Source organism: Lycium barbarum, chromosome 6, assembly GCF_019175385.1.
Source record: "Lycium barbarum isolate Lr01 chromosome 6, ASM1917538v2, whole genome shotgun sequence".
NCBI lineage: Eukaryota > Viridiplantae > Streptophyta > Magnoliopsida > Solanales > Solanaceae > Lycium > Lycium barbarum.
Genome location: NC_083342.1, coordinates 137,015,590 through 137,039,565, shown reverse-complemented (window position 1 = coordinate 137,039,565; position 23,976 = coordinate 137,015,590). Strand labels below are relative to the sequence as shown.

The window sequence follows — 23,976 nt, the reverse complement described above, 5'->3', positions numbered from 1 at the left end:
TAGTGGTGGGTGAAGAAGGGGAAGAAAGAGGTAAATGGGTTAGGTGGTAAGGTGGCATGCCACGTGGTGTCCACCTCACTAAGTTGTCAGTGTCACGTCGGATCTGGAGTCCACTTTGGACAAATCTAACATAAGAGAGGTATATTTGGACCCAAAATATAATAAATGGTATATTTGACTCTTTTTCAACCGTACATGTTATATTTCCGTCTATGGCTCAACACCCAAAGTAAAAGAACTTAGTACGTACTCACTTTTACATTAATATATAATATTATTATATTTTTTGGTTCGACTCAATTTTTTTAAATCTCTATAATTAATCGGTACATAATCATTTTGTATTGGAGCGTACATTTATTAAGAAAAACTTAAGATCCGGTTCGATAAAGGTGCCCCAATGGATGCAGTGTGATGTTTTGGTTGTGTTATTAAATGAAAATTGTAGATCGACATTGAATAAGAAAATAGAAAAAAGAGGATAAACGTTGTGGAAAAATGGTTGTAACAAGAGACAAGGGGTTTGAAGATATGTATGAGCTGGAAGAGGAAGAAGACCAAGTCATAGAATGTGGCGTTGAAAATTAACAACAACCAACTACAAGTGTGATTGAATAGAAAAATAATTAAACAAGAAGAAAGAAAAAGGGTAGTATTAATTTGAGTCAAGTCAAACAAACAAAGCTGATCAGGAGACAAGAAATAAAAGCTGCAAACAGATCTCACCTCTTTCTGCTGGAGAAAAATTGTATGCTATGCTTTGGGACTTAGAATTCTAATAAGTAGAAATATTGGACCGAGACAGAGAGAGATATGGGAGTTTGTTTCAGTTCTAATAACCAGAGCCCGTCTACGACTCGCAATTTCAGCTCAGGTGGAATGACTTTTTTCTCCTGAATTTCAGTGGTTGATTTTAATTTTGTTTCTTTTGAAAAAGATGAACTGAATCTATGGTTATATTGCAGCAGGCATATCACAGACGACGAGCAACACGACATCGTCAACAGTAAGCAACGTGTCGGGGAATAGCCAATTCTCAGCTGCGAGTGGAGTTGCTGAGGTTTATCCAACTGGCCAGATATTACCCCACCCCAATTTGAGGATATTTTCATTTACGGAACTGAAGGCCGCTACAAGAAATTTTAGAAGTGATACGGTGCTGGGAGAAGGTGGTTTTGGGAAAGTATACAAGGGTTGGCTTGATGAGAGGGCTTCATCCAGGAGTAGTGGTAGTGGCACTGTTATTGCTGTTAAGAAATTGAATTCTGAAAGCTTACAAGGACTTGAAGAGTGGCAGGTCAGACTCCTTTTATCTTTTCTAATTCAACACCCATTGCAAATACTAAAGGCATTACTTCCAAAGTGATCAGTATTTCATTTGAAATGCAGGTGAAATATCGTTTGAAGAGTATTTCTTGTGACATTATGATTTTCACTCACATAACTTGCAGTTTCTTTTTTTCAACTGCCTAACTACAACTTCAACTTCCAAATACCTTTTTTTTTTTTAACTTTCTGGGATGTTTAGTTTGCTCTAAACTTGGCAAAGAGCAATTCTTGAACTGACTCCCGATATACTGCCCTTCTCCACAAATATGATAATGTTAATATTGAATTGGGTGGATGGTCTAGAATCATTGTTCGCACTCTTGGTTTGTTATGCAGAGTATGTTACATGTTTTCTAAAGCATCTTTCCACTTTCTCATGCGGAAGGCTCAGTGAATCATCACTCTTGTGCGCAGGCAGCCCTTTACTGCCTATCCCATTGTATTCCATCGTCTCGCCTTTTTGATTTTTTTATTCCTATACCTTACATTTTCATTGGAACTTGTGATCTTACGTCTTCCAACTAACTTTAGTTGATTGATTACTATCATTATTACCAAGATCTTTTGGGAACAGCCTTTTGCTTATGTTGGTCATTGACTAGCGAGGAATTATAGGCTTTATTTATAAATATTTAGAAGTTCAAATTAGTTCATTGTTCAGAGAAATTGAGTTTTATTGCTGGTGTCTGCTTAATTTTTTCTAAGGCTCTTTGTGGATTTCATTTAATTTGTTTATGCAGTGTGAGGTGAATTTTCTTGGAACACTTTCACATCCTAACCTGGTCAAACTCTTGGGATACTGCTGGGAAGATAAAGAACTATTGCTTGTCTATGAGTTTATGCAAAAGGGAAGCTTGGAGAACCATCTTTTTGGAAGTAAGAGATGAGCTATATGTTCTCAATAATATAAGTATATGATTTTCTAGAATAAAGCAGTGAGGAATTTGTCTATTCTCCACCTAAACATATTTATTCTCTTCGGTTTGCTCAGGGGGCTCTGCTGTTCAGCCACTTCCATGGAATATAAGGCTTCAAATTGTGCTTGGCGCAGCCCGAGGCTTGGCATTCCTACATGCATCAGAGAAGCAAGTCATTTACAGAGACTTCAAGGCCTCTAATATATTACTTGATGGCGTATGTTACCTTTTCTTCTTCCCCAGAATACTGTTATATAGGGCTTTAGCGCAAGTAATATAGAGCACAAATTGATACCAGTTGATTATTTCATTGAACACAAATCCTTTTCTTGTTGAGCACCTTTCTGATTGACTTAATGTTTTGCCTAAATTTTTGGAGCTCTTTATCACAGAGTGGCAAAACCTGACATTCTTTTATTCCTTTTGGTTTCAGTCTTACAATGCAAAGATATCAGATTTTGGCTTGGCAAAACTAGGGCCTTCGGCTAGTCAATCACATGTGACAACGCGGGTAATGGGAACGTATGGTTATGCTGCTCCTGAGTATGTTCAAACAGGTAAACTTGGGGTCTGTTAGGCTGCTATACTTGGCAATTTTACTTCTCTGGGATCACATCTTGTGCTTATAGGTTTAAACATATATAGAGTCAAACCCGAATAAAAGTATGTTCATACTTCTATTGTCATTTTCAACAGGACACTTGTACGTGAAAAGCGATGTCTATGGTTTTGGTGTTGTGTTAGTGGAAATGCTAACAGGTCTACGGGCACTAGACACAAACCGCCCAAGCAACCAGCATACTCTGGTTGAGTGGATTAAGCCGCATTTATCTAATAGAAGGAAGTTGAAGGACAAGATGGATTCACGGCTAGAAGGAAAATACCCATCCAGAGCTGCAGTTCAAATAGCACAACTGGCATTTTCATGTCTTGGACCTGAACCTAAAATGAGACCATCAATGAAAGAAGTAGTGGAGAAACTAGAACAGATTGAGGCAGCTAATGAAAGACCTAAGGAGCCTAGAATAAGTTCCAGACATCAGACTGCTTATAGATATGGTCAACAACCTTTGCACCATCGTTCTCCACTTCATCCAAGGCACGATGTAAATCGAGCCTATCCACTCCCAAGAAGAGCATCATGAACATGATAAATTCTTATAGAGCATTGTTAAATTAGTTGTCCAAATACAAATGTTCTCTGCTTTTTTGTTGCCTGACCTCTTCGAAGCCATTGCATGTCTAGTTGGCCTTGTAGTCTGAGCGTCTGAGGTGAAGTGTTAAGGCTCTGTATGGCATTGGGGTTGTGCTTGTTTAGGTGATATGTAAAGAGGTCATTATTTTGTACATTGAAGGAGATTCAAGACTTCGAGTCAGTAACAAGTTGCTATCTTATGTTATGGATATCGTTGAATATGGATGCTGTGGTGATCAGAACTTAAAACTGGAAGCAGACAATTACACTTGCACATAGAGATGATGCATCTCTCTTTGGGTCAACACAAAATCTTTCTTCTCTTCTTATTTTGTGTTTGGGTTCTGGATAGAACAGTTGCACGATGCACCCTTGTGGTTCTTTATTCTAGACATTATTTCTTTATGTTCTTATTTTTATTCTGCAGAAGGAAGAAAATATGCTAAATTTTGAGAAAGATTCCTACAATCACTATATATTCTAATCTCTGCTTTTATGATCCACCTTCGATATAACAAATTCAAAGGGCATACACCCCATGGAATTTTGCTAAATTCTATTAGAAGCTCCATTAGATCACTTGAATTGAGGGGAGTTACCGAATTAAACAGGTATCTTGCATAAATCAGAAACGAAAAAAAATAGAAAAACCGAGCAGTATATTACTGAGACAAATAGTATAAGACACATCAGACCAAAACCAGAAATCTCATGTAGCTTAGAAGGACGTCGAATAATTATTTGTCAAGAACTTTCTCAATGTTTGATGGGTAGGAACAATATTAACAGTTCAACACATTACTTATGTTTAATATTTGATGAATGTAATTATTCAGGTACCTAAATTTAAGGAAAACTAGACAAATGATGCTTGCAAAGTGTTTTCTCTTTTATATTCTTTACCTATTAAATTTAACCGTGCTTCGCACGGTCATAAATAACATAATTGAACCCTATTTTACTTCTTTTTGAATTTTCTCACATCATCAGAATTGCTTAAAGTATTAGATCTCACAAAAGTGTAGTTATATTTTAAAATGGAAAACTTTTAGCCGCATGTGTATTTAAGAAGTGTGTTAGTATTCTTGATATTTTAGAAAAAGAGTTAATAATATCTTTTGGTCTAATAGATAAATAAAGATTAAAATATGTAATAAATGAAGAGATGTAAGGTAAAGGATAAAAAATGGTGCCGCAGATAAGTGGATGCTAAGATATCTATTTTAATAAATAAATAATTATAGTTTAAAGAAGACCTCCGGATCTAAATATCTTTATTCGTTTTTAAGAGATTCGTAACGCTCATTGTCCTAAGCTTTAGACATCCCTTTACTTTTGCGGATCTCCACCTCCTGCTTAGCCTCACTTATGCATGTCCTGCATATTTCAAGCAAAAATGTTATCATCGCGGACTCAGAAGAGCAATGATGAGAAATTGAGAATCATACTTCTAGATATTTGTGCCATAAAAGCTATATAATCGTTAAAGAACTCTTAAGTAGTTAAATGTGGAACTATTTTGTTTGTTCTTTCTCTTTTTTTTTTTCCAAATATAATCACGGCGGAAGCACACTATACAAAACTTAAATTTACGAAAGAAGAAGCAAAAGATTTAACAAAGGCTATACTTCAATTTTTTGCTTGTGTTGTGAATTATGCCTGAGCGGGGCGAAGCCAGAGGAAACTCGGGTGGAGGCCTGCAGCGATACTAATGTGAGACGCTACTTCTATTTGAGGAAATAAACAAAAAAATGGTGATTTTCATATTTTGGTTTTCAAAATCTTTTTAAAAATATTCATACTTATAACAAAAAAGTTAAGACTTAATTTTTGCTTGTGTTTTCTAAATTTAAACTCGTTCCTCGTAATATAACAGGCCTTCTTTTAGGAGTGAAGAGGAGTAAAATATGAAGCAATCAGATACAAAAAGAGCACCTCTTACCATGAATATTAAGAGATAGAGAGACAGTTAATGTAGAGCACAATATCTATCATAACAGGAAGAAATAAAAAGAAGCATATTATCAAAAAGTTCTGGAAAAAATTATGTTGAAGTTTTGTAAATAGTGAATAGTTATCGAGCCCATTTCAAATGGGATTTTTGTGAGGAAAACCATGAGGCTTTTATAGGGAGGTATGGTTTCTGTCTAACTTTGAGTTAATTTGAAACCATTCGGCTGATTAGCACTGTTTCAGCAATTTAATAAATGTAATTTGTATCCATTATTTGACAACATTTTTGTAACCGTAAGATTAGCAACGTTTCAGGGGGAGTAATTAATGGTAATATATAGTCCCTTCGCGTAAACCAGCCGTAATGAAGGCGTTTGCCTTTTGTAATCGTGACTTTTGGGTTATTTATTTATTTACTAATATTCTTATCCACGCGATGCGCGGTCGATATTAAAAAAAAAATAGTTATGTAAAATTATTAACTTGTTTGTTGGAGCATATTAAATCTTATTGTTTTAATAAAATTGTAATTGTAATTTTGCTTTCTATGCAATGTATCTCAGAATTAAAAAAATTATGAAATCAAACATGGTAAAAATTTACTTGGATTGATATTTACATCAAACTAATAAATATATATCACATTTCATTAAACATTATCACTAAACATTAATTAATATTTATATATGACAACTCCTTAATTTATAAATTGACCATAAGAAATTAGTATGGTTTCGTGTAGACATTGAATATGGATAAACTTTTTCCATTAAAGACTAACTTAACGTCTCCACAGCTATACATAATGTTGGAATTCTTTCAATCACCATAAAAAGTTATCTGACAACTAGTATCTTTTGTTGAAATAGGCTTCTATTTATAATACTCTATACATAAATTTCATATATGACGCGACCTCCTGAGATTAGTTTTTTTCAATGGAAGACTTTAATTCCAACATAACATATTATCTGAATTTGGATGTAGACGAAAGTTCAAATATTTTCCTTTTATTCGTTCAAATAAGTCTTAATAACGCCATATTCTTCTGCATTTTGGGATGGTGCCTTATGCTTTGAATTAAAATTTTGCCATTTACAATTTCAATTTGTAATACTTAAGCTGATTACCATATCGATTTCTGCCATTTTGCTTTGAATTAAAATTTTGCCATTTACAATTTCAATTTGTATTACTTAAGCTTATTATGATATTGATTTCTGAATAGTGCGAATGAATATATAGGATTCATTTAGAATTACTAACTTTATGAGATCTACTCCCCTTTCCGCTTTCGAACTCTCTATTCATAAATCATAATTCCAAATCAAGATAGATATTATACAAATTAAATGCTTTGAAAGTAAAGAAAATTCTAACCAAACTCGTTGATAGCCTAATTTATCTTTAGGAAGTGACTTTTCAAAAGCCAAATGACATTATTCCCTCTAATATTAAAATAACTCTTTAGGAGCAAAGAGTGAAAGCTCAGAAAATAAATAGCGAATGGAGCTATTAATTGTTGAAACTGCTCAGAGATACTTGCAAGACAATTGTGGTTATAAAATATTTGACCGTGTGCAAAAAAATAGATAATACTTAGAATTTAGTGGAAGTATGATCCTTCTACAATAGACTGTTTAATTTGAATTTGAATCCACGTTCTTCATAGTTAGAACACGATAGTACCTGCATGTCACGGAAGTTGAATTCCCAAATTTATATAAATAAAATAAAAACTGAACGTAAAAAATATGCAAATTTTTTCCTTATGTTACGGAAGTTGTGAAGGCATATCTGGGATTTGTGCGAGAATTATTCCACGGAGGAAGAAAAAGAACTTATTGCGATGCCAAGCAGGTGCACTAACTGATTTAGCAGGTTCTTGCAGTAACTCTTGTTGCTCCAAAGTAGATGAAGACTGCATAAAGACAAAATTAGCATGACAGTCTTAATGAACATACCCTCCCCCCCAGGGGTTTCGAGCTACATTGCAAATGTGACATACCCGAACAGCCGTCTCAATATCAACATCAAGAAACGACATAAGCGAAAAGTTCATTTTTAGCCGATGATGACCTTATTGTCCTGTGAACATTTCAGAAAAGATATCAGAATGACGGAAAGATTGGGTGCAGGGGCGGGTTAAAGAAAACTTTAGGAACCAGTCATAATATTTCCAGATTGCAGGACAAGCACAACAAACGTTCGAAGTTTCCATATCATTAACACATCAATGTCGTCAGGATCTCTAATCGAACTCTTCGAAGCCAAACGTCCTCCTCTTCTTTGCTTAAGAAAGAGGGAAATTGTTTTTTAAAAAATCAAATAGAAATCGAACGATTAGAATCAATGATACGAAACAACATTGAAAGGAAGAGGAAAACATGGAAGAAGATGTTATGATTTTGACAGAGATGGTTACCCATAATAGAAAGTAGAGACATAATAAGAGAATCGATAGGAGATTAAAAAAAGGAATACTACGGTTAATTCAAAGCAAAAGTTTTATATGGGATAAACTCAATCCGAATTTAGAAGTTATCAATTTTTTAAAATCTAAAATTGGCAGTTTTTATTTTTTGTGAATGGCAGTTTTTTTTTTTTTGTTTGTGAACTTTTTTTTTGTTGTTGTTGTTATTGTGAATATGTAGTGTTTCGTGAATTTGTCTTTTTTTTTTTTTTTTTATTGTATCTTAAATTTAGAATTTTATGGTGATGACACTTGTCAATCACAACATTGTTTTGCCTCACCTATTATATATTGATAGAATAGATTTTCATTTTTAATCTGTTTGTCTTTTCTTTCATTTTTTGTTGTCTTTTTATTTATTAATACAAATTTTCTGGTGATGACATTTGTCATCATATCATGCTTTTGTTTCTCCTATTCTATATAGATAGATTTAGAGTACTTAAATAAGAGTTTAAAAGGCAAAATTCTAAGAAAATAGATAAATGCAAATGTTGGCTTTTAAGGCATGTCACATCTGCGAGCCTATGTCTCTACTTTATATATATACTAGTGAATAAATCCGTATTTCGCGCGGTATATTAGTGAATTTGAAATAATTCTTTTTACTGATTTAATCAAAGGTGGAAGAGAAAAGTTTCTTCATATTATACATAAAGTACTTTAATATATTGACCAAATCACAAATTTAAAATTCATAATAAGTATTTGAAAGTCTTTTTCCTATTGTTTTTTTCACTGCTTTTCTTCTTTTTGTTTGGGTATAATTGCCTGGTATTTCCAAAAAATCTGTTATTTCCCTCAATCATACTATTACTTTCTCTGAAATTTTCTTCTTCTTTCTTTCAAAAATCAGAAACTTTACTCTCTCTTGTGCCTACAAATCCACTGTAATATTCGTCTCAGAGTTTGCTGTAAATTTCCCAAAGTTCATTTTTGGCTGTTTCAGCATTCTATCACTCATAGTAAAAATTGAATATATAAAAAACTCTTCAAAACACACAGGTAAAAAAAAAAAGATTTAAGTATGGAGATGCAAAGAGTCCAAAAAGGAGGAGAAAGTCATAAAATTCATTCTGGTACATGCCTGTACAAGATATACTTGTCTGAAATTCTTCTTGATTCTCAAATATTGTTTAAGTACCTGAATAGAAGAAAAAAAAATAGTCGGAAACATGAGTTTCTAAGAAGAAAACATTTTTAAAAAGACTATCACACCTCTGATTTGTTTGTTTTTTCTTTTGAATTCTATTTTCGCTACTTATTTCCCTGCGGTAACATAGAAGCGACGCCACTTTTCCTTTCTCGTTTATTGCTACAGCCTTTCACAATATTTTTGCAGTCTGATTTGGCCGTGTGGACCAAACTGTCCAACACCAATATTTGGGGTCAAAATGAAAGTCTAGTATATTCTATGGCACTTGGCAGAAAGACTCCCAGAATAATAAACACAATATTGGCCTTAAAATTGGAATCATTGGTTGCTTCAAAAGGGTTTCCTAAGTAACGCTTACGGAGTAATTAATGTGAATTAATTTGTTGATCACTAACCAATATGACTTTTGGACTTCTCAAAATAAAATGAAGGAAGAAGCAAGAGGATAAAAGACAAATTTGTGTTAGTATTCTCTAATTGTGGTTAATGAAAGTGATGAAAGAGTAAATGTCAAGTTGAGAAAGATAAAGGATGAACTTAAAGAATAAATACAAACTCAAGGCAAAAGTTGGTTTGGAACCATGACATAGATCCAATTTCATATAGTAATTCTCTTCCCGATGCAACACTTTTTCTGCAGAACTTTACTGCCTGAAGATATAAAACAAACAAATAGTGAAAAAACAAAAATTGTGACTTGATCAAGACAAATATTACCATGTTACGTTTCGTTCATAGAATCAGAGGCTTGTCAAAATAGATGCATAGATAGATGGTGATTGGTGAAGGGGAGAGAATCGGGTCTATATGTGACTAACAGGAGAACCAATGTCTATAACTATAATGATAATATTGTTAAAGGTAATAACTGCATTCATTCCCAAGTTGAGGTGACTTTTGGGAATGTAATGGTAACGTCTGCTATATTAATTGCTTCGTTTGGTTAAAGTGTCGTTTCGGATTACAGTTTTTTAGAGTAGCAAACAGTTAATTAGAGAGAGAAATTAGGATAGAGTTCAAAAAAAAAAAGGAAAAAAATAAATACTAATACAAGGTTTTTAGAGCGCCACATCACCTGTCCTACAATAAATAACATTATCTTAGCAATGACATGAAAAGCTCTTCTTGAAATAAATGATACAATGTGAGAACTTTTAAATAACATTGTTCTAGCAATACATGGAAAGCACTAGTGCCCTACAAACTACCGAATTTTAAACTAAAATGGGTAAAAACTTACCTTTTAACTAATTGAGTATTTATACCAAATCAATACATGACATGTGTTTGGATGTAGAGTTGTTTTACTTAATCATATTAACATACTAGTATACATACCCGCGCGATGCGCGGTCAGTTGGTAAACGTAATCATGAATATACATGTTTATTGAACAATTTCAATATGCAAGTTGTTGTAAAATATAATGGTATTATAAAGCTTACATGAGTGAATGCTAGCATATTTAGCACCTCGACAGGTTATAATAGTTAATACTTAGGAAAAAACAAACCAATATATAAGCTTAGTTCATTATCTAAATTTGATACCATAACTTTTAGCATTATTTAATTATTTGTTTTACAATTTAATCGAAATCATAAATATCCTCTCACAATCCCTATTATCGTCTTGTAGGCATTGGTTTACTATAACTTTTTTATTTAGTGTTTTACCTATAATCCAAATAATAATTTTGAACTACTTATATTTTCTTTTCAATATGATATATTGAATTTTAGTTTGAATTACTAATGGTTAAGCTAAATCAATACAAACTTGAGATAGACCTAAGAATATTGGTGACATCTCAACATAATAAATTAACAAACTTTTAGTAGGACTTTACTTGATTGCTTAAACTTTTTGTAACTTATAAATAGAAATCTGATTTACTATTATTTTATAAATTATAACGATATTTTAAAATACTATATTAAAATCACATACCACATGAAATAAAATTTTCTTCTAACTCCCCAATAATAAGCATGAGATGGCCCATGATCTTACAAAATAGTTGGTATATTGTTTCTCCTTTTAGCCTCTTAATCCATTTTTATGCTCAAATCAAATTTAGAATTTTGTATCAGGATTTTTGGTATGCTTGAATTATTATATATAGAATCTCTATATAATTTAGCAAAAAAAGGTAAGCATTTACTCCCTCCGTCCATTTTCGAGAGTAAGATTAGAAGTACTAATCGTGCAAAGTAGGCCGCGTCATAAAGTATTTGAGTCAAGCGTTAGTCATACATCAAGGTTGGAAGTATAGCCAGTTGTGATTAAGAAGTAGACAAAGGTTTGTTGAAAGTTAAAATTTGAAGTCCGTTAGAATATGGGCAGTTTCCCCGAAGCTTTACTCACAGTTTACTTAGAGGTACAGGGTGATCCACCTATAAAATTAAAGGACATTAATAATATGTTTGAGTATTAATTACTTACTTTATTTTATTTTTGAACTAAATTCAACATATAAATATCTTGAAAGCATCTCTATTCTCTATCACCCTCTTGGTACATTTTATTTTTCTCTTATAATACTTCAATTGGTTTTTCCTATTTGAATTTTAATTAAACCATAACATGAATATGTGCCTAATATTTTATCGTTTGGGTATATCTATCCTAATAAAATTGACTGTCGTTATTTACCTTTGGGAGGATTGGATAATTTTGAAATGCAATTCAATTTAGAAAATAGAAGAATAAGAATTATTTGACTCTGAGATGAGAGTTTTTATTTTCTATCTCTATTATAGATATGTTTTTTTTTAAAAAAAAAATTATTATTTATAAAATAATCCCTTGTTGGACAAGGCAGAAGAATCACTACAGGTACCATAAAATTCATCCCTAGATGCCAAAATTTTATTTTATTTCTAGCAATATTTTTTTCACGAATAAGATATTTTTCGTATCGTTTATATTTCTGGGGTAAAAAAGTTTTCTATTTCTATTTTATAGGTATTATAAGTAATTTAAATTAAACCATTTGAAAACATAAATTATTTCAAATTGTATAGATTTGGAAACCTCACGATGATGGTGGCATTAGGCAAATTACAAAATTGAATTTGTGGCATCACTAAATTTTTTAAGATGAATTCAAATTTTTTGCAGTTTAATTTCTTTCATGCTACTACATATTCAAGTTATAGTTTAATTAAAATTCAAATATATGATCACAAATTGAGTTTATCAATTATTTTTATAAAATTTTATCATTACCAAAGAATAATAGAGAATGCGATGAAGTTAAGGTTTGTTTTTATTGAAAAATAAATGTAGTCAAATGCATTTTATTAAAATATGAAAGGATAAGTTTAGGCAATAGTAAGAGGTCTAAATGAACTCTTCAGCCGTGTGTTTCTAGCTTTTCCACCCAGATAATCATTCCACGATACTAATAAATAGGGTTGGGCATAAATACCGAAAACCGAAAAATCGAACCGAAACTTCAACAAACCGAACCGAACCGAACTAGTTTGGTTTGGTGTTTGGTGTCCACCATAAAAAAACCGAAACCGAAATAGCCGAATCGAAGTTTGATAAAACCGAACCGAAAAATCGAATGCGCACCAAAATTTAATACATTACCCAAAAAAAAAAAAAAAAATAGTCCAGGCCCATTAAGTTTAAATAAAAAAAAACTCAATTGTAATAAGTCCTCTTTTGCATTTGTATCCCTAATTTTCCACTTCAATTGAGAAAATCAAATATCCTTAACAAAGAAATGTAACTAGGATGTGTCTTTAGGATTAATGTATGTCCTTTATGTGTTTTCTTAATTATTCTTACGGTATGTATATAACACCTAATAATCCTATATCATGATTATAGTTTTCTGTTCTTGTGTATCTTGTTTGTTTGATTTTGATTTCAATTTATCAGTTTTATGTTTTATTGCTTTTGAGAATATGAATTAGTGTCAATGGAATCGCTTCTAATATTATATCAAAAAAACCGAATTGAAAAAATCGAAACCGAACCGAACCGAACTTTAAAAACCCGAAATTGAAAGAACCGAACCGAACTAGTTTGGTTCGGTGTTTGATAACGTCCAAATACACTCCTCAAAGAGAAAGTATACACGGTCGTATGCAATATATTTACCCAACTATGAGTCGGGATCGATCCCACAGGGAACAATATGCTAGGCGATTAAGAAAGTAAGGAACTTTCACCAACTACGCTAAAGCCAACCGATGGATAATATTTTGGGTTTTTGAGAAAATTATGACTAATGCGGAAATGTAAACTAACCTAGAAAGCAAGTAAAATGATCAATGGCCACAAGTTTGGATACAAAAGAAATTACACCCAAGTAACGATCCAATGTATTTCACGATTTTACAACTAAGAACGGGTTTATGTCAATAGATAATGATATCTAAAATCTCATTGAAAGTCTTCCAACCAAATCAATGAATTTCACTCTAAGCTTTTCCAAGCCTTAGAGTGTGATATTAGGCACAATCAATTTAACCTCAAGTAACTATCCTCTTCCGAGCTCAAGTTATTAGATGAGTTTAATGACCCAAATTCTTGTTAATTAATCTTTCCCAACCTAGATTTCCTTTTCCAAGCTCAATCTAAGTAAATGGGTGAGTCCTAGGGTTAGCTAATCCCTTTGGAAACATTCAAGAACGAGATTAATTAAATCAACAAAGACCCACTTCAATAGCAATAAGAATCATTCAATACATAAGCAAAACAAGAGTTTCAATCCAAACTTTAATCAAGAATATTTTCATAAACAAGATTCAAGTCTAGAAATGAAATACTACACACTAAAATATTCAATACAAAACAAGGAATTGAAGAAAGGTTTAAGAATTATCTCATTAAAGTGCTCCAATCTTCTCCTCCAATGGTGTAGGTGAAAACCCTAGCCTCCAAAACTTGCAAAATGGCAAAAGATGATAATGTTTTGCCCCAAGCTCTCTTTTTGTAGCTCCTCTAATTCTTCCAAGTTCAAAAGAATGACAAAATATGCCCCAACTTTCAGTTTTTGCAGTTCTGCCCGTTTTTTGCAGTTCTGTCCCGTTTTTGCAAAACTATCCACTTTTGACAGTTTTGCAAATCTCCCGTTTTTGCAAAACTGTCCAGTTTTGACAGTTTTGCAAAAATGTCCAGTTTGGCCTCTTTTTGACTTTCTTTTCACTTGGTTTCTTCTGATCACTCATTTCAGCTACTTGACTTGTTTTGCTCTATTTTGTTCCATTTTGGTTCATTTTGCTCTTTTATGCTCTCCGGGCATCTTTTCCTACAAAACAACATAACAACACAAAAAGTAACAACAAAAGTGCTTAAAGAGTCGCAAAAACTTAAGGAATTAGCATCGAATATCGTGTAATTTCACGACTCATCAGTGTTCGGTGTCCACCTTCAAAAAACCGAACCCGAAATAGCCAAACCGAAGTTTGATAAAACCGAACCGAAAAACCGAACGCCCACCCCTACTGATAAAAGGATGACCTCCATTTCAGTTAATATTCATAATCATTAGGCATATAAAATAACTAAAAAATTCTTCAACGTAAAATACTTAAATATTGAGATAAATATCGTTAGCTATAATACATGGATTCACAAACCTTCTAATGGTTGCATGGATTTGATCTCCCTGCAAATAAGAGAACACCAATAGAGGTTAGGAATTAGTATATAACTTTGAAAAGCAAGCAAATAAAAACAGTTCATTATTACATATCACAAGTTAGTATTATAATTTTGAAAAGTATAAAAAAAAAAAAAGATATATGTATATATACATGAATCATGATAGTATTTGGAATAAAGGTGAAACATTAACGTTAAAGCAGATTTTAGCCATGTGTATTTTATCAGTGTATTTTATCTATATATATATATATATATATATTTTTTTTTTTTTTCAAAGTGAAAAATCCCTAATATGAACATTAACTTTCCACGTCCCAAATCCCACAATCCAAAATATGAACGTTAACTACCCCTATTTCCGTGCACACAACCACACACTAACACTACACACGTAAAAATGTTTAACTTCCTCATAATAAGCTGATTCTGTTTTCTTAAACATCTTTTGAGGAAAAAAAAAAACACAATACACACACAAAAAAAAAAATGGCATGGCCACAAAAGTTGCCGATGAACAATTAAAATTCTGCAGCAATGGCAGATAATGTTCTGTTGTCCACGGCCAAAGCACAATGAGAGCATCATTGTCAAGTGCAACATCTTTTTCTCCAGTACACAAAAATTAAAATGAAATGAAGATCACAATATCGATTTCTTATTATTCTAATTGGCCAGGAACGACCATTGTTGCGTTTCAAAGAGGATATTCCCGGGGGAGTCAAAGGGTCTGAGACCAGGAAGAGGTAAGTTTCATAAAAATTCATATCAGTATTGAAGGAGAACACATAATGTACTAACAGCCAACTCAGTTGGAAGGAACAAGCATGCTGAATCATGAAGTAGGCATGACACTTTAAATATACACTTATCCTTTTGTCAACATACTCAATGCAACTTCATATGGAAAGAAATATACTAATAGTTGTAAAATTAGTTAATTGTTCATAACAATGCCATTCAATTTTTGCCGGGCTTATCTATAAAGTCATATCTTTGAAGTATAAGAATAACAGGATCTTAAAATCCTATACATTTTTTTTCTGATTAAAAAAAAATTATGTTCCTAACAGTTCATTAACTGATACTATTTTGAAATTTGAGTTGGTATAAATTTCTTAAAAGCAATTTATCTTCTCTTGGTAAGCTTGGATATTAACTTATTAAGTCAAGTGATGCGTTAGAAAAAGCCACATGATAGTTTTTGGACAAAAACGTTAAAGCATTGTAATAATACCACATAATTGAAGCAGGATAGTCATAACAAAAAAAATAAAAAAATAAAAATTATAATGAAAATAAAATACAGATGATATAATGGCATCTAAATTTAGAATTGCTACATTAAATAAAAAAAAGTAAATAATAAATACTTAAATATATTATTGATAAGCTTAAACAACGAAGAATTTTGAGCAATAGAATTTATACCATAAATATATATAAAAAAATTATTTCAATAATAATAGATTCTACTTCTATTTATATCTATCTTATATAAATTAAAAGAAGAGTTGCGGGAATTGGATATTAAATCAAGTAAAAGAACTAATGCAATTTTCATATAGGTAATTTCAAAATGAAAAATTTAATCTTAAAATTTTATAATGATAACAAAAGAGAGCAGGAAAATTCAATTTCTTATTATAATTAATATAAGAAATAATTATAAAAATATAAATAGATTTTGCAACAAAATATTCAAAGGACTTGTATATTTGTTTCTAGATTACTTCAAAATTACAATTTAGGGTAAGATATGATATTATTTGGATTATAGGTAAAAATTAAATGGTAAAAGCTAATTAAATTATAGATAGTAGGCAAATGAATAAAGAGCAGTATAGTTTTACAAATATGGTTAATTTTTTTATAATTCAAATTCAAATTTTTTTATAATTCAAATTCAAATTTTACAAAGAAGAAAATTTTAAGTTCTACACGTAATGAAGAATAACAATCATTGACAAATATCAGTACATTTCTTGATAATATAATAATAAGAATTTTTCTTTTTATACTTTGGACGAATTCAAAGTCGTATCTTAATTTTAACCATGACAATATTTCATAATAGGTAAAATAACAAACAAGAGAAGACCAATTAAATTATGAAGGTACAAAAAACGTACAAATAGAGATAACGTGAGGACATTTATGCATTTGAATCATTTTAAAAATAAAACAGAATAATTAAATAATTTAAAGAGTAGTATCTATAATTTTGGACAATTTGTGAAAAATAATATAAAAAGTAAATAAAAGATAACTCAGGCAAAAGGTTTTATTTATTTATGTTATATTATATTAAAAGTAGTGTAGTGGACAAGAGTATTAATTCAACTGATAAGTTAATATCGTTCGCATTTTTACTCGAAGTTGTTAGTGTTTCTTATTTACATAGCTTTATGCAGGAGATTCAAGCACGGGAGGTCATTGTTATGGCGGTAATGGTGTTGCTATTCTTAATGTCATTTTTTTTTCTTATGCTCAAGGTTCATCCAATGCAATGAAGGCATCCGATTGTGAGTAAAATATGCTAACACTTCTCTTTGATTTATATATTTGTATAAAATCGAGTTAGGCTTTTAAACATTTCATAATAACTGTTTAAACATTTATGTTACAGTTAATTTTGGTTTTATAAATAGTTTGTGCATAATACATAATGTGATTTTTTTCTTTTGTTGTTCTCCGCGCATCGCGCGGGTACTTATACTAGTATTTATTAGTAACTGTTCTATACAAGGTAATATTTATTAGTAAATAGCCGTGCATTCTATATAATATTATAATGAGACAAATTGAGGTGGGTTAGTAAAAGGATGCTATAATTAAGGTGGGTTAGTTGAAATAGAATTGGTAATTATGGTAATATTTTTATGGTGATTGAGAGTTGAATAGAATTAGGATTATTAGTAATTAGTATATGTTAATAGTAATAGTAAGGGTATAGAAGTCGTTCAATATCTTAAGGTTATTTTGGTCAAACAACATTTATATTCATGTTTTTATAATAATATATATATATATATTATTGTATTCCATAGTAAGATCCTTTTCTAAGTTTTGTAGAAAAATACTATAAGGGTAACGAGGAGAATTTTGAATCCCTTCTAACCTAGCCAAAATTGTCCTTTCTTTTAAAAAATATTTGCAAAAGTTTTATTTTTCCAAGTAAGAACTTTAGGGGTAAAAATCGTGGAGGCCTTGATCAAATCATTATTAGCCCAGCTAGAAGAGACCACATTGACAAAGTCAGGATGCCTACACCAACAAATTTCTAATTTAAAACTTCTAGTCTAGCTAGGGATGGGAGGATTTAGGGATAATTTCGATTAATACGGAATTGTAGTCAGAATGAGTTTTTAACCGAAGAAGCATTGTTGCAAAATACTTTATCAAGCCTTTCCATGATAAAACCCTTGGTAATTTTCCTCTTATTTGACCAAGTAAATTTGCATCCTAAATATATTAAATAGCATTGAAATGAAGATCGTTTTCTAGCCCCAAAATTTTCATCACTGCTCATAATGTCATTGAAGTCTCCCCTACTAGCATATATTTGTGGATGAGCGGAGGTGAATGCAGAAAAAGAGAATAAGGGCGTAATTGATTTGATCCCCCGGATGGACATCTCCCCTACTTTGCTCATTTTCTTCCTGGTAAATAGATCTGACTCTTTGAATACTATTATCGTTGCTTCAATACATAATGAGCGCTCATTTTTAGTACACTCAGGTTGCACTTGCCAGAGCAGAATTGTCAAATGGATCATCACTGTAAGATCACTCTTCGCTATACCTTTTTTTTACTTACTCCTTACCTTTAACTTGTCTTCCTCCTATTTCCAGTCAGGGAGAGCGGAAAGGTCTTTTCCCCTCATATGATTGTCCACAATGCAAGGTACATTCCTTTTGTTTCTATGTATCAATCATTGTTTCGGTTGCTCTTCAACAGCCCTGTCCAATCATATTGACAAACATCACTATCTGCTCATTGTTCACTATATACTTCTCCTCCATCTTTCATTTCCTTGACTTAACTGGATCTGTTGAAATTCAAAATAATAATGTATACAATATTATCTTGTCGCGTTCACTATCAAATATTGTATCATAACAATTGGAAATCCCGGGAATTAGCAAATTATTATGTATCTTTTAATCGGAGTTATCTCTTTCTTTCTCTTTTGACATACCTTAAATTTCCTTAGATTGTACTTGTATGAAATGTTAATATAATGCCAGCAAAACGGACCAGAAAATTGTGGTTACTTCAATGTTGAATAATGATAGTTTATTTGAAAGCCATTATATATGTCTCTTAAGACTTTTGCCTCTTCCATTTGCCTTCATATGGCATAAACTCTGATATTTCTTTGCAGGAACATGTGCGAATGGGTGCTGCTCGTCCTGATGAGAAAGTAATCTACTGGTTTTTGATTTAGGATAACAGTATAATGATGACTAGAAAATTCTTTTAGTCCTTTAGATTTATTTACTTTTAATCTTTATGTACCATATCATGATGGCCTTCTTCTGCTCTTGATGCAGAATATTGACATCCTTGTAACATATACTGATGCTAATGGTGCTGTTAGAACTAGGAGCATAAACTCCAAGGACTTGTCACCTTCATGGATATGGAGGTATCCTAGTAATGAGGATGGTGATCAAAAAAAGAGTGCCAAGGTGTGTGTTTACCCACCAGTTCTCAAACTTTCACGATTCCTCTACTGGCTGATATTAAATGGACACAACACTTGGAAATGATGAGGATACAGTAGTTTTGAATTTGTTGATGTAGACTGCAACTTTTTTTTACTGCTTGTTCACAGGAAGTGGAAGGGAGGTCTCAGAAACCGGATAAGTTTCACAGCACTGTTGAGCACTCTAACGGCAACGAAAATCAGTATGGAGTCATCGTGGAGCATAAGTTAGCATCTGAGCTGCATCCAATCAAACTCAAGCGCCAGGTAGCAAATTCTTATATCTCTACATTTGTCATGCATGTTCTTTTTCTGTCATTGGATTGACAGATATTTCCTGGTGCTTCAGAGGCTAAGAAACGAACGAAGGGAACAACGGTCTGCAGAGCTGATCCAACAAGATGAGGAAATTGAAAACCAAATTCAAGACGCTGCTATTGAGCGGGCTAAAGAACTTGACACATCTAGCAAGGGTAAATACAATATATGGCGGAAAGAATATGAAAACCCTAATTCTGACTCTACCCTTAAACTTATGCGTGACCAAATAATCATGGCAAAAGCTTATGCTACCATTGCAAAAGCTAAGAATGAAGATTCTCTGTATGATTCTTTGATGAAACATTCTAGAGAAAGCCAGCTTGCAATTGGAGAAGCCACTTCTGATGCTGGACTTCAACCAAGGTTGGTGCTTTCTACTTTTCGTTAATGAAGTTTAGATGTTAGGTTTTGTCTTTAAATTGGGTTTATCTACAGTGCACTTGACCGAGCAAAGGATATGGGCCATGTTCTAGCTGATGCGAAGGATCAGCTATACGATTGCATGACACTAGCAAGGAAACTAAGAGTCATGCTTCAATCAGCCGAAACTGGTCTAAATTTGCTGAAGAAAAGGAGTGCATTCTTGATACAGCTGGCTGCTAAAACAGTTCCCAGGCCTTTGCATTGTCTTCCTTTGCTTCTCACGACAGACTTCTTTCTGCGTCGATATGAAGAGAGAGAATTTCCGAACAAGGAAAAACTTGAAGATCCTTCTCTATTCCACTATGCAATATTTTCTGATAATGTACTTGCCACTTCTGTTGTTGTGAACTCTACTATACTGCATGCAAAGGAGCCTGAAAAGCATGTTTTCCATATAGTGACAGATAAGTTGAACTTCCCAGCTATGAGAATGTGGTTCCTTGTCAATCCTCCTGCTGGTGCAACAATTAATGTTGAAAATGTCGATGACTTTACATGGCTTAATTCCTCTTACTGCCCTGTACTACGTCAGCTTGAATCTGCTAGAATGATAGAGTATTATTTCAAGGCACATCAGTCGAATTCCCTTACATCTGGCACTGACAATCTTAAATATAGGAACCCAAAGTATTTGTCAATGCTGAATCATCTTAGGTTTTACCTTCCTGAAGTATATCCAAAGCTGGAGAAAATCTTATTTCTGGATGATGATATTGTAGTTCAAAAGGATCTGACACTTCTTTGGTCTGTCAACCTACAAGGGATGGTCAATGGTGCCGTGGAGACATGCAAAGAAAGCTTCCATAGATTTGACAAATATCTTAACTTCTCTAACCCGAAGATATCTGAAAATTTTGATCCAAATGCCTGTGGCTGGGCTTTTGGCATGAATGTCTTTGATTTGAAGGAGTGGAGGAGGCGCAACATTACAGGAATATATCATCATTGGCAAGAAATGGTAAGTTATTGTTATATATTCTTTAGTTGGTGCTTCTAGTCACAATTAGCTGAGTTCTTTTATATTATCATCATGAATGTTTTACAATTTTTTATTCATTTGTTTTCCATGTCAATGAACTCAGCACAATTTTACGAGGAAATGATCTCCTATGACCAATTACAATTTGAATAGAAGAAACTGACCCCACAAAGATCTCTTGTGTTTTATTTGCCGATGTCTTGTGTTATGAAAGGGCCATGTAGCTAAAAGAACATTTGTAACGGGCCATCAAACCGATCTCCCCCAATTTAATATCGGTTTTCATGAGTTTAAGAGCTTCCAAGGAAATGATCTCTTATGGCCACTTACAAATGAAGATCACTTATAAAAAGGACATACAACTAGAAACAAGTTTGTATAAGAACTACAAAACCATTTCTCCTACAAAGCTAGAAAATTAAGACAGTACTGCACTAAACTAGATATTCCATTATATAATTAGAGATTCTTCTGCTGCTGCTTTGGATGGTCAAATGAGGTGAAAGTGCTGCACATAAAAAATCTGAACTATGAAACTACTATTGAAAATCAATGTGCTTAGTGATCATGAAAAACAAAGAATTAAGTGGAAGTATATTTGGAAGACTGATCGGACTGAAACCTTGAGTTTTTGTTGTATGTACCATCATTTGCTTGAGGGTAGATAGATGTTATGGGCTCAAACTAAACTGCCATAATTAGCCGGGAAATATACTCCCCACCTCCCGGTATTGGTGTCTCAGGCATATTATTAAGATACTAGTTGAAGTTTCACTACATTTGAGTAAGTGGGTTCAGAAGTGGAGATAGAATTTGACTTTGTGCAAATTCATTGTGTAGCACTGTAGCCTTCAGAATGATGGTGGGTCCCAGATAATAGAGTAATGGGAAATTAGAAGGAGGATAACAATATAGAATGGAAGAAAAGAAGGCTGTATGAGATCAATGATGTCTCCTGGGCAGTATAATGACTTATATAGGTTTTGAGTAGAGGTGATGAAATGGTACATTAATGATACGAGCTAAACCAATTTGTTGCCCAGACCATGTAGCTTATCTATTTATCACCTATTTACCTATAATTTTCAAACTCTCTTTCTAATTCTGGAAAAACATCATATTGTATATTCATATTAGGTTAAAGCCCTTGTTATTCCCAGGGTCTACTCACTCCGTAAAGGAAAAGAAGCATACCCTTTGCATGATTGCTCATTTCCCTTTGAGCTTTATTGCAATCTTCTAGAAAAATGAATTGTTGCCTACTAAAAGGCATTTTGCAAACTCTTTTTATGATCTACCATGTCTATAGACCCTGCTCTAGAATCTGCCATGTCCAGAATGCATCTATTCAATTGACCTCTTGATTTCAGAAGTGAGGAAATTTAGTTGATTTTCTTCCAAAATTGATTCTGAACATGGAAAAAGCAAGTCTGAAAGAGTCGCTCTTCCATAGCAAGCTTCCCTCTTGCAAAAAGTTGTACTCCCTCCGTCCCAATTTATGTGATATAGTTTGACTCAACACGGAGTTTAAGAAATAAAGGAAGACTTTTGAATCTTGCGGTCTAAAACAAGCCAAAGATATTTGTGTGGTTATAAATCATCTCGTTCAGCGTAGAAGGTAAAGTTTAAAGTTAAATTGTTGCCAAATAAGGAAATGTATCATTCTTTTTGGGACGGACTAAAAAGGAAAGTGTATCACATAAATTGGGACAGAGGGAGTTATGCATTTGATATTCAGGAGTAATTTTTTAAGAGGAGAACAATCATTTCCTTTTTTTAAAATTCTTCATCCTTGTGTAGTCTTTCAGCTGACTGTTATTTCCATTGCAGAATGAAGATAGAACACTTTGGAAACTTGGCACCTTACCTCCAGGGTTGATAACTTTCTATAACTTGACTTATCCTTTGGATCGGAGCTGGCATGTCTTGGGTCTTGGCTATGATCCTGCCCTGAACAAAACAGCAATACGAAATGGGGCGGTTGTTCACTACAATGGAAATTACAAACCATGGTTGAATCTTGCAATTTCCAAGTACAAATCGTATTGGTCTAGATATGTAATGTTCAATGATTCATACCTTCAACTTTGCAACATCAGTGAGTAGTAAATTCATGTTTTCGCAATGTAGTTTTGCTTGTAATCGGTTTCTCTTACTCCTAGCGCAATAGGAAAAAGGAAAAAGGCTTTACTTTTGTCACTCTTGAAGTTTTCCTGTGTCAAGAAAATTTGGGAGAGCACAAGCAAGGAACAGAGTACCCAAATGATGTTGCATAGCTGCAGATGGGCGCACTTGTTTTTCCGTAGCTAACAAATTAATGGCTATAACTAGGGGTGTACAAAGTAAACTGACAAATCGCACCAAACCGATAAATCAAGTCAAGCCGAGAAAAAAATCCGATTAGTGGTTTGGTTTGACTTGGTTTGGTGATGAAAAAAAAAAACCCCGACCATAATTGGTTTGGTTTGGTTTTAGCTAAAAAAAGTCAAACCGAACCAAATCAATTTGACATTACATGTATTGAATTTTTAAAATATTTTATACATAAAAATATTTATTTGTAATGTAATTTATAAATATTTCTTAAATTTTTTCATACTTTTTTATCTATTATCATTTTATTCAAGCTTGAACTTAGAATTTTGAATGTCAATAAGTTTTATATCCTATGAATATTAGTAATTCATATAAAGTCCAAACCAAAGCCAACTCAACACTAATACTAACAAAAGAAATTCAATTTACAACTAGGAATGATAATAATGTTGGATATCTATTCTTTAGTTTTGCATAATTGGTTTAGAGAGTGAAAATACATAACTTGAGTTTTTTTTTCTTGTCATGTAATTAATACTTATTAGTCGTACTTATTTTAGCATGACTTAGTATTTTTA

The 23,976-nt window shown here is 32.6% G+C and overlaps 2 protein-coding genes across 4 annotated transcripts; both read left to right on the top strand.

The window, feature by feature from the left end:
• Positions 1-362: 362 nt before the first annotated feature.
• LOC132599399 (probable serine/threonine-protein kinase PIX13) lies at positions 363-3,854 on the top strand. Of its 2 annotated transcripts, none has more exons than XM_060312750.1 (6): positions 363-874; positions 969-1,297; positions 2,070-2,205; positions 2,321-2,463; positions 2,680-2,803; positions 2,943-3,854. In XM_060312750.1, the coding sequence occupies exons 1-6, from the start codon at positions 814-816 to the stop codon at positions 3,389-3,391; spliced, it is 1,242 nt and encodes a 413-aa protein (XP_060168733.1). In that variant the 5' UTR covers positions 363-813; the 3' UTR covers positions 3,392-3,854. The 2 variants fall into 2 exon arrangements, with proteins under 2 accessions (XP_060168733.1, XP_060168732.1); XM_060312749.1 differs by having other exon boundaries at positions 365-874; positions 966-1,297.
• A 13,977-nt stretch (positions 3,855-17,831) lies between these two features.
• Positions 17,832-23,324, top strand: LOC132599398 (probable galacturonosyltransferase 3). Of its 2 annotated transcripts, none has more exons than XM_060312747.1 (9): positions 17,832-18,313; positions 18,381-18,430; positions 18,503-18,554; positions 19,036-19,074; positions 19,205-19,342; positions 19,489-19,626; positions 19,709-20,043; positions 20,116-21,061; positions 22,913-23,324. In XM_060312747.1, the coding sequence occupies exons 1-9, from the start codon at positions 18,278-18,280 to the stop codon at positions 23,186-23,188; spliced, it is 2,010 nt and encodes a 669-aa protein (XP_060168730.1). In that variant the 5' UTR covers positions 17,832-18,277; the 3' UTR covers positions 23,189-23,324. The 2 variants fall into 2 exon arrangements, with proteins under 2 accessions (XP_060168730.1, XP_060168731.1); XM_060312748.1 differs by having other exon boundaries at positions 17,834-18,313; positions 18,390-18,430.
• Positions 23,325-23,976: the final 652 nt, after the last annotated feature.

Bases quoted from the DNA above. Each gene is read 5' to 3' on its own strand.
- LOC132599399 (XM_060312749.1), top strand. From the start codon at position 814: ATGGGAGTTTGTTTCAGTTCTAATAACCAGAGCCCGTCTACGACTCGC. The intron at 1,298-2,069 runs GTCAGACTCCTT...TTGTTTATGCAG, and splicing joins AAGGACTTGAAGAGTGGCAG to TGTGAGGTGAATTTTCTTGG. The intron at 2,464-2,679 runs GTATGTTACCTT...TTTTGGTTTCAG, and splicing joins CTAATATATTACTTGATGGC to TCTTACAATGCAAAGATATC.
- LOC132599398 (XM_060312747.1), top strand. From the start codon at position 18,278: ATGGACATCTCCCCTACTTTGCTCATTTTCTTCCTG. The intron at 18,314-18,380 runs GTAAATAGATCT...GCTCATTTTTAG, and splicing joins CTTTGCTCATTTTCTTCCTG to TACACTCAGGTTGCACTTGC. The intron at 21,062-22,912 runs GTAAGTTATTGT...TTTCCATTGCAG, and splicing joins ATCATCATTGGCAAGAAATG to AATGAAGATAGAACACTTTG.